Source organism: Condylura cristata, unplaced genomic scaffold (assembly GCF_000260355.1).
Source record: "Condylura cristata isolate star-nosed mole 26May11 unplaced genomic scaffold, ConCri1.0 scaffold00029, whole genome shotgun sequence".
NCBI lineage: Eukaryota > Metazoa > Chordata > Mammalia > Eulipotyphla > Talpidae > Condylura > Condylura cristata.
In genome coordinates, this window is record NW_004567130.1 from 9,546,653 (window position 1) to 9,557,224 (window position 10,572).

General features: G+C 53.8%; 2 protein-coding genes across 3 annotated transcripts in view; both read left to right on the top strand.

Moving 5' to 3' along the window:
- Positions 1-2,687, top strand: part of SEC14L2 (SEC14-like 2 (S. cerevisiae)) — a 19,785-nt gene extending 17,098 nt beyond the window's left edge. The window contains exon 12 of the mRNA XM_004690902.2: positions 2,534-2,687. Within this exon, the coding sequence (XP_004690959.1) occupies positions 2,534-2,664 (131 nt within the window). The 3' untranslated portion in view covers positions 2,665-2,687. The remainder of the gene's footprint in view (positions 1-2,533) is intronic.
- Positions 2,688-5,864: 3,177 nt separating this feature from the next.
- The window catches only part of MTFP1 (mitochondrial fission process 1), an 8,975-nt gene continuing 4,267 nt past the window's right edge, over positions 5,865-10,572 (top strand). Inside the window, exons 1-4 of one of the 2 annotated variants that reach the window (XM_012730813.1) lie at positions 5,865-6,012; positions 6,690-6,817; positions 7,073-7,305; positions 8,189-8,270. In XM_012730813.1, the coding sequence (XP_012586267.1) occupies positions 5,946-6,012; positions 6,690-6,817; positions 7,073-7,305; positions 8,189-8,261 (501 nt within the window). In that variant the 5' untranslated portion in view covers positions 5,865-5,945 and the 3' untranslated portion in view covers positions 8,262-8,270. Of the gene's footprint in view, positions 6,013-6,689; positions 6,818-7,072; positions 7,306-8,188; positions 8,352-10,572 lie in introns of those variants that run through there. The other variant, XM_004690904.2, reaches the window with a different exon arrangement.

A 10,572-nucleotide genomic window follows, 5' to 3' on the forward strand; every position in this document is an offset into this window, starting at 1 on the left:
GGTTCAAAAAGTGTGTCCATTTTACCTTCTGTCAGAGGCAGATTGAAGAAGTATACTGCTGAGGGGAGCAGCAGGCAGGTCAGGAGAGGGCTGCCGCGCCATGTGGGACATCTCCGGGGTAGGGATCGAACTCGCACTGAAGTGGCTGTGGCTAGCTTGAAGTGGTGTGCTCTAACCCATTGCGCCACCAGGGAGGGCCCCAACACTTCTTTTTATAACAGTGTCAAATATCCTCTTTTTTCTGAAATTCATAGTGCACCTACACACATAATTTAAAAAATCAAGATTCTTGTGATATAAAAATTAAATGATACTAATTTAAAAAATAAATACATAAACAAGAGGACCTGATTACAGCCGCCCCTCCCCTTCCTTAGCCATTGAAAGCGCTGCCCCAGTGGATCTGGGATGTGTTCTGGATCTGAAATTGTGTGCTTTCCACAGCTTCTCAAGGGTACAGCAATTTCCCCAACAAAAGTTAAGAGCCTTAGCCAGGTGATCCTTAGGGTTGTGATTGTTAAAACGAGCCATGAGGTTCACGAATTCCACCTCCTGCAGGTATGTGTCTCTGGGCAGCCCCTTCCTTGTTTCTGAGGCAGAATGTCATTCCTGGCAGCGCCAGCTCAGGCCTGCTCCTTGGTCCAAGGAGCAAATCTTCTTGGTCAAAGATTTCTCCAGCATGATCAGGCCTGCTTCTTGGTCCAAGGAGCAAATCTTCTTGGTCAAAGATTTCTCCAGCATGACGGTTTGTTAAGGCCCTATCACCTAGCACAGAGAGGAAGCTTCTTTCCAGAAAGACCACTTATCTGAAAGACTTCTGTCTGAGAGAGAAAAGCAACGACTTATACTTACTTCAGTTTAAAGGTCCCTTCCTTTAAACGGATACAAGTGGAATCATCTGGCACTTGGCACATTCACCTTTTTCTATGAACATCATGAAGAAAGGGGTGGTTGATGTGCCTACTCCAGGTCTCAACTACATTTTACTCAGGAGCAGGAAAGGGGAAAGGTCAACTTTGAGGATGAAATAGTTTTTGTTTTGTGGCAGGAAAGTGAGAGAAGACCTGGACAGAGAAGGGGCGAAGCTAATGCTTTTGTTTCCATACTTCCTTTTCTTGAACAACTTCTAAAAAAAAGGGGGGGGGGGAGGCTCCATTAAAAGCAGTCTGTTTCTTGGCCAGAGTTTGTAAGATTTCTCTGCCAACTGTATGCCCATTTCCTCTCCCTGGAGAAAACAGCTGCTAATAAGTTCTTTATACTATCAAATATTTTCTATCCTTTTATAAGCACTGTGTTTCCTTTTATATAGGAAGTGTACACACACAAACATACATTCACAAGAATGTTAATTCAGTACTGAAGGAATTTTGAAACTTGTCATGGATCTGAGAAAACTTTACCTTTAGGTCAAGCACCTTGGGCATGCACAGAAATCAAATAGCAAAGCCACTTTCCCTCCAGTATATAAATTAAGAAAAATATTATAAACTGTTTACAGATTATTCTGCACCTTACTTTTTTTTTCCTTTTTAAAGATTTATATATTTATGCATACAGAACTGGGGTACAGTTCAGAGGTGCAAGGGCGGAGAGAGGATTCACCAGAGACAGACTGGGGAGCAGAACAGGCAGATTGACACTGCTGCAGGGAGCAGCTGCTGTGCCATGTGGATCACTGCTCTGGGCGGGGAATCCAACTCATGCTGAAGCAGCTGCGGTCTGTTGCACCACCAGGAAGGCCCCTGCAACTTGCTCTTTTGGTCTTTGGTCTTGTAGTTCCCCCAGTCACTTCTTACAAGCTAACCTTTCCTTTCATATTGGAATGATATTTTGTCATACAGATTGCCATATAAACTGTTTTAAGCCATTTTCTTTTGAACATTTGGGTTTTCCCAATCTTATTACAAAAAAAGTGGTGCAGTGAGCATCTTTGTCCATTTATCTTTCTGCAGGATAAATTCCTGGTTCAAAAAGTGTGTCCATTTTACCTTCTGTCAGAACTGAACAGTCAGGCTTTCCAGGACCCAAATCAGGCAGCATTGGTAACCGAGGGAAATTCCAGCTCTTGTCACTTCCTCATTGAGTGACACAGTGACCTCCTTTTTATATAAACTCGGACTAGTGCTGAACTCAGTTATTTTGAGGAATGGTGAAGTAATACAGATTGCTAATGCAGTGCCCAGACATTTAAGGAGCCATTGTTACTGTGACTTTATTATAACAACTGCTACTACTAATTCTGCTTCCCCTTTCAAGGAGCAGTGCAAGCCCTAACTCCCCTAAAGACTTCACAGGCTATAGGGTCCTTTCCTTTAAACTGATACAGGTGGGATCATCTGGCACTTGGCACATTCACTTTTTTTCTGTGAATATCTTCTCATTTCGGCTTGACTAAATTTCAGAAGGTGAAGGAGCACTGCTTGTGCCAACTTCACCCTCATTACCTACCACACTCGGTGGTATTGCTGAGTCAACAGAATTGTCCATAAGCGCTTAGTTAGAACAGCCTGACTGGTTTTCTGCTTCCCCTCAGATGTCCTGCGGTTTGATAACACCTACAGCTTCATTCATGCCAAGAAGGTCAGTTTCACGGTGGAGGTCCTGCTTCCAGACAAAGCTTCAGAAGAGAAGATGAATCAGCTGGGGGCAGTCACCCCAAAGTAATGCCTCCTCCCAGCAGGCCTGGCTCCCTTGGTGTCTCCCTGTCAGTTTCTATCCCTTGTAGCAGCCATTTCCCAGCAGCACCCTGAAGCCCAAAGAAATTGGGCTGGAAAAATGACCTCAGGCTGGATCTGGGGGGCTTTTATTTCAGAATTCGGAAGAGACAGAGTTCCAGGAGTGGGTCTCCTTGCCTCTCAAATTGAGGAGTCCTCAGGGGCTGGGCACCATGATAGAATCTGTCTTGCGAGCTGTGCCAACTTCACCTGTCGAGTAACAGCTAAGATAGGAAGAGGTGTACCCTAGGTTGGTAGCAGGGGGGAAACTAGAGAACAGGGGAGAAACTGAGATCTAACTTTTCAGGGATGCCAGTTGCAAGGAGGAACTTGTTCCCACAGAGCCTGTTTAAGTCTAGATCATAATGAGGAGTAGCAAGGTAGTCTGTTGCTAGAATGATAGTGGGGGGGGTCAGAGGCTCTCCTAAACTTTCTGTCCCTGGGGCTGGGATCTTTTTGGCTCTTCCCAGGTCTTGAGAGGTGGCCCAAGTCAGCAGAGCTCTTCCCATCCAGGGGTGGACGGACAGGCCTCTCCTTCTTGAGAACTTCCGTAACTCGTGCCCTCGGCCGCCTCTTTAATTACTAATGATCGTCAGTGCCTCAGCGCTTCCTGAGACAGCGAGCTGTGGTGCCTAGCACTGTCCTCCAAACAAAAGCACAGGGAAATCACTTCCAGTGGTCATAGTTCCACGAAGGCCCACGGAGGCTGGGGTGAGAGTGAGGTCTAAAGTGTCCACTCCCCTTTTCAGTGCTTCCAGCCTCTTACCAAGTTAACTCTCCATTTGAGGACCCCCAGACAAAACTGAGACAGGTCAGTGAGGGGACTTCCCCGTCTGAGTGTCTCGCTTTGCCGGCGAGAGGCTTCCTGGCCAACAGAGGCAGGGCCTTGGCAACCTCGCTTCACTGCGGGGTTGGGGCGCCACTGCGGGGTTGGGGCGCGTGCAGTGGGATCCTCGCGCACGCCCGTTTGGCGTCTGGTGGAGCCAGGAGCTAGGAGCCACAGTCTCTCAGACAAGCAGGATGGCCATGGGGGCGCACTGCCAGCAGCTGGAGCCGCCACCGTCGCGGCAACCAAGCACTTAGCGCAATCGCACATCCCGCAATAGCACACCGGCTGCTGGGGGGGCTTAGGACACGGGAAGGCGGCCCAACCGGGCCCTCGCGGGTACTCCTCTCCCTCTGAGCCAGGCGCGGGCCCAGCCTGGGAAGCTGGTCCAGTGCCGCCACGGTGCAGGAGTAGGGGTTGGGCCGGTGCCAAAGGGACGGGACCCGAGGCCGCACAGGCCCCAGCCAGACCCCACAGATTCCGACCTTGGTTTACAACGCTCTGTTAGGAAAATTAACCAATGAATAAAGCAACGTTCAGTGCGCAGGGTGTGGAGGTCCATATCGACCGCGTCGCTCCTCAGCGTTCCTCACAGCCGAACTCCCACCTCGGCAGTCTAACGACACCTACTCCAGGGGCGGGGCGCATGCGCAGACGCCCCCCGCGTCCTTCTAGCGCGTGCGCTTTCCCTTGGGGCCGAAAGCCATCTCGCGTCCTGATTGGTCCAGGTGGTGGGCTGTCTTCCGCCATCTTTGTGAGGTCAATAACTGACCTCCCAGCCGCCTTCACTGTCAGGGCAGAGGCCCCGCCCCACTAGGACAACTCTTAGCGCCCGCAGTTGCTCTTCAGCGCCGGCAAGTGCCAGTCAGGCGAACGCGCGCCAAGCCAGTGGTGGGCCGCGAATGGTGCGGAGGCGGAGGAGCGGCGGTCACGTGGTGTTAGGGACCGTCTCAGAATTCCGTGCTAGCACTGCCGGTATTTCAGGGTCTGGGGATCAAGTTTGGACCCGGATCCCTTTTTCCCACGAGGTCACCGCCGTCAGGCGTGCCCTAACGACCCTACAGCGACAAAAACGCCCGGGACTGAATACGGAACCGTCAGTGGGGAACGCGATGGCCTTCGTTTCCTCGGTCTTTAATTGATGATAATAAAAGGCAATTCTTCCCTGAGCTACTAATGGTGCTACGCAATAATCCTGCTTATTGCCTGGGCTTGTTGCAAAGTTCAAGGCGGTAACATGTAAAGCGCTTAGTAGGGTGCAGGACCCTATACAAATAAATAAGCGCTAGGCTGATATTGGCTACTCTCGTTTTTTAGATGAGGGCAATGGGCCTCGGGGCCTTCCAGCTAAGGGGCTGCCTCACTGGGTTTGAACCCAAGATTGCCTGTCTTTAGTGGCGCGACTTTCCTTGGCAGATGCCATAAACCGAGGTCTAGCAGGTGGGCGAGTTTCTTGCTGTGTACACAATCACTAACCCCTATGTACCCCCATTCTGTTCTGTCCATTCCCCTGGAGTCTATTCTCCAGCCCTGTTATTCATTCATTCTTTCAACGTGCTGCCCCAAGGGGTTGGCTTTGGAGCACACTGATCTTTTTTTTTATTTTTTTTTTGGTTCCCACACTGCACTTGTTAGTACTTGATAGATGAACATGGCATCTGCCAGACAGGGACCCCAGGGTCTAAACTGCCATCTCGCGGGGGGGGGGGTTAGTGAGGGGGGGCCGAGGGGGAGGGTGTTCACCATTCACTCCCCCAGCCTCATGGCATCATCATAAGAGGGCGGGATCTGGAGCCACACGGCCAGGATTCAAGTTCTTCACCACTTTACATCGCTAAGACCTGGGGAAGTGGCCCACGTTGGCCTCTATTTCCTCACATACAAAATAGGGGTCCCAGGCCAGGGAGAGGAAGTAGTCCGTCTAGAGCCCTTAGTGATCAGCCCTGCAGGTAATAACCACCACCCGCGATGACAGTTAACAATTACCCCTCGTCACCGCCCCAGGGAGCGCTGGCTGTCGCGGTCCCTAAGGAAGGAACCGGTAACGAGGCTCAGAGAACGACAGACTTTACCCCAGGTCACACAGGTCGGAAGGATAGCACACCCTATTTGAACCCGGATCGCTTTGGCTCCCGAACTTGTCAGTCCTGGAGAGGATCGCACCAATCGTTCATCCTTGAACAAAAATGTGGAGAAAATTAAGCTGATCTCCCAAACCAGAGGGGCTTCAGTGCGCGGGGGAATTTGCAGACGCTCCCTGCTGGCGGGGACGGAACGACGTGTGTCCTTCAGTCCGGGACCTTCATTCGGCTCTGCCACCACGAACAGGTTCTTCGGTGGAAGCCGAGGCGGCAGCGGAGACAGGGCAGGCTGCAGGGGTCGGCCGGACCCACAGCGGGAGAACCATGTCCGAGCCGCACCAACCGAGTGCCGATCGCGACCTTTTCCGAGACACGTGGGTGCGATACCTGGGTGAGTAAGCGCTGGGCAAGGGGGTTGGGGACGCCCCCTACCACGGTAATGGCGGTCACCTAAGGCGGGTCTGGGGCCGGGAGGTGGTGGGAGGATCAGAATTCTTATTCCGTTGGTCGGGAGACTGGGCTCAGAGAGGGCTAGGGACTTGCCCAAGGTCACATAGCACTGGGCAGTCCAGGCCCAGCCTCCCAGGTGGTAGCTGAACCTTGCTAGGAGGAACAAGGTGAGGGCTTCCCTCTCTGCCATTCCACACTGACCACCTGGGTATGAGGGTATTTGCACCCCTTATTGCTTATATCTGAGTTTGTTAACTCTGCAGAAAGAGATCAACACAGGGATATGGGGTGTGGGAGTTATAAGGGGATGAAAAAAGGCACAGAAAGTCCTGGCACATGGAGAATGCCTGGCTAGTGCCCTTGCTGCCCTTGCCTGCACTTCCAAAGCCCTGGCTGGGAAGGCGCATGGCGATGCTAGTCAGCATCAAAGCTCTCCCACTGCTTTTCCCATCATGCGCTAGAATCAAGGAGGGCATCATGGGTGCCATTTTATAGGCTGAGAAACTGAGGCGAAGTCATGTCTGAGGCCACCAGTTTACTGCTTCCCCGGCTGGGGTTAGAACCAGCTGGCTCTAGTGTCCTCTTTTGGTAACGGAGTTAAATGTCCCCTCCAACTAGGCTACGCCAATGAAGTTGGGGAGGCTTTCCGCTCCCTTGTGCCAAAGGCTGTGGTGTGGCTGAGCTATGGTGTGTCCAGCTCCTACGTGCTGGGCGATGCCATCGACAAGGGCAAGAAGGCAGGAGAGGTGAGTGTCAGCCTGCCCCTCAGCAGCCCCCCACCGCCACCCCAGTTCACTCCCCTGGTGGTTCAGTTCACAGCCCTGCATGTAATAAAGCCCACCCACCCCTATGATGTCACCTGCCCCAACCCTGAATGTGGTATAGTCCAGAACCTACCAGTGGCGTAGTCTTGTCATTGCCCCTCACTGGCCCGCCTCACGCCCCTTGTCCACAGGGCTTCCTCCCTCTGCTCCACTTGGATTGTCTCTTGTTCCTGCCAGATGCCGAGCCCTGAAGCAGGCCACAGCACCAGGGTGACCGTGGCTGTGGTGGACACCCTTGTGTGGCAGGCTCTGGCCTCTGTGGCCATCCCAGGTTTCACCATCAACCGTGTGTGTGCTGCCTCTCTCTATGTCCTGGGCACGGCTACCCGCTGGCCTCTGGCCATTCGAAAGTGGACCACCACCGCGTTAGGGCTGCTGACCATCCCCATCATCATCCACCCCATTGACAGGTAGGTGCCTTCCCAGCTCAGGGAAGGTTGGGGTGTGAGCACTTTGCACAGGACCATGCTGGCTGAGGCAGGGCTGGCACGTGGTGCTGCTGAGGTAGAAGGAATCGTCTGCTTCCTTGTCACATGGTCTGGCAGGAACTTTGGTGGTAAGGTGGGGGAGGGGCACCTGGAGGGAATGGGACACAGGACAAGTCAATTCCCAGAAACAAAACCTAGTGGTGCAAACAAACCAGAGGCAGGCCTGCGTAGGTGAGCCTGGAGGAGGTGGGTTTGGAAAGGTTGTGCTGGAACTGGACTAAGTAAAGTAGAAATTGTCTTGTGAACCTGAAAAAGCCCAGGGTTGTGTTGCTTTCAGGCATGGCTAGATCTAGGCACCCAAATGATGTCTGTAGGGACCGAGGTCTCCCAGACTGTCGTCCTCCCCAGCACTCCCCATGTGGACTCCACTCACATTCCCCTTGTGAGAGTAGAGATGCCCCCAGCACCTCCCAGCTTCCACCCACCAATTTGGCAAGCCCCATGGAAGCTTCTTAACAGTGGCAGCAGCATAAATGCCAAGAAAGGTTGTCATTGGTCCATCCTAGACAGGGTCCCCACCCCTGAGCCAGTTTCCCTTTTCTAATTGGCCAAGCCTGGGTCATGTTCTTAGACCCAGAGCTAGGTTCAGTCCAACTAAACCAATATAGAGTGGGAGAAGGCTTTCTCCAAGGGAACATAATTTTCCCTCACAGTGCCTCAGTTTCCCCAAGTGAATAAAGCAGAGGACGGTGGCTGCCACCCAGATGGGGCCTGTGTCCTACACCTAGGCGCCCCCCTCCTTAGTCTTGATCTGCCTCGGGTTTCCCCACTAGCACTCCTGCCCATCACACTCCCTGCCCCACAGGTCTGTGGACTTCCTCCTGGACTCCAGCCTTCGCAAGCTCTACCCGGCAGTGCAGAAACCCAGCTCTTCCTGACCTCACCTGGTACCTGGCCTGTGGGTTCACTTTCTCCCTGCTCTGTTCCAACTTCCCCCTGCCTGGGGACGCAAGTGCCTGGCTTCCTGATGGCTGAGGCCTTGGCACCTGAAGTGAGTTTGAGCTGGATGGAACCTGAGACAAAGGCCGAACGAGGCAGCAGCTGCAGTGAGTCACAGACAGGTAGAATCTGCCCCATCTGCTTCCACGGAATTCGTGACACTGGGTGGGAGTGGATCCTTAGTGGCCTAAGCCTGTCTTTTGCCTGGAAAATAACACACTCTCATGGAGGATAAGGAGACTGAGGCCCAGAGAGTGCAAAAACTACAGTCAAGATCACTTGGACCCAGGACTCTAAGCGCTTGGCTGAGTCACACCGGCTAATGTCCTTGTCACGTGGTCTGGCAGGAACTTTGGTGGTAAGGTGGGGGAGGGGCACCTGGAGGGAATGGGACACAGGACAATTCCCAGAAACAAAACCTAGTGGTACAAACAAACCAGAGGCAGGCGCACGTAGGTGAGCCTGGAGGAAGTGGGTTTGGAAAGGTTGTGCTGGAACTGGACTAAGTAAAGTAGAAATTGTCTTATGAACCAGAAAAAGCCCAGAGTTGTGTTGCTTTCAGGCATGGCTAGAGCTAGGCACCCAAATGATGTCTGTAGGGACCGGGGTCTCCCAGACTGTTGTCCTCCCCACCCCTGGCTGGAGAAGCAGCAGGAGAAACACCGAAATGCAGGGGCTGATGCCCCAGCCAGCCCACCCCCATCCCGGTGCAAGGGGTGCAGGCCGGCTAGAGGCAGGACAGCCCTGGGCAGACACTGGCCAGCCCTCGCCAGACCCAATAAATCTTCATGAGAATGAGTTTCTTCTCCTTTTCTGTTGGGGAGGAACAAGGGCCTGGGGTTCGGGTCATGGTGCTTGCCAGCCTCCTTTGAGGTAGGGCAAGCCTTCTGAGCATGCACCTCTGGGAGGGGAGCTGGTGGGTCAGATATCACCTCAGCTTGAAGGTGCCCGAGATGAAGCCCCCCCCATGTCAGTGTCACCTGAGGTGCCCATTAAGAGACTCTGGAGAAGAGGAAGTGATGGTGGGGCCTTGGGTCCCTCTGGCTCAGCCTTGCCGCCAGCCACTAGTCAGTTTCGGGTCAACATCCTGACCCTGAGTGGCCCTCCAAACAGTCCCTCTGTCCCTTCCATCGCTTCCCTTCAGCTCTTCCCACCCAGGGTCCCCTCTGGCCTTGGTTGCCCCCTGGTGGTCCCACATGGTAAAGCACTACCTCAGCGAGTGCACGTGTACCGATGCCTGGCCATAGCAGGTGGTCACACCAGGGATTTGCAGGCATTCTCAGACCAGGCTGGTGGGGCCTCGGACAGCCTGCCTGGGGCCTAGGGAGGAGAGACACCCGCTTTCCCTTTCCCTGCTCTCAGCTCCATTTTGGAGATGCAGTGGTTGAAGGGAGGGACGAGCAGGAGGTCTCTGGGCAAGCCCTGCTGGCGTGGCCACACTGTCCATTCTGCAGCCATGCCAGCCTGGGCTGGACTGCCAGGACACAGAGGAATGTGTTCACCGGATGTCCTCGGGCCAGCGAGGAGGGAGCTCCAGCCTGATGCCTGCCACTGTACTCTGGCACCGGCCTTCTTCAACCCTGTGGTGCCAGCCACGTGGTTTCTGTTGTGCTGTTGAACGCTTGTAGCTTCCGCTGACTTGCGAGGTTCAAGGGACAGGGCTGCCTGGAACCTGGGGGTACCTGGGAATTTCTGGGGACTGGGGCAGCGCCGGGGTGGACTGCTATTGAGCCGGTAGCAGTTGGAGTACGAAGAGGCTGTCATTTCTCCTGTTTGCATGCCCTGTTCTTAGCATCCTTAGTAGCGCCATGGAGAAGTGAAACTACCACCCCCATTTCCAGATAAGGAAGCTCAAGATCACAGGAGGGAAGGCCTTGCGGTCTACCACTGGCTACAAATTAGCGCATCATTCTCTAAGCAAAACAGGCTTTTTAGCAGGGCAGGGAACTTGAACAAGACTCAGAAACAGGCCCAGAGAGGGCGAGTGACACTGAGCCCAGGGCCACGCTGAGACGTAGCCACTCGGGCTCCCCGCACCAGGGAGGATCTCGTGTCCCCCCAGATCTCTGAGAAGGTGGTGGGATTCTTTCCCGACCTGGTCTCCACACCCCCTGCAGACACCGAGCAGCACCCCCATTGCCGTGGTCCAACACCAAGTCCGCTCTCCAGCCAGGCGTGGGTGCTGCCCAGAGCCCCTGTGCCTGCCTTGGGCCCTGCACCTGGGTCCCTCAGGAGGAAAAGGTGGCCTGG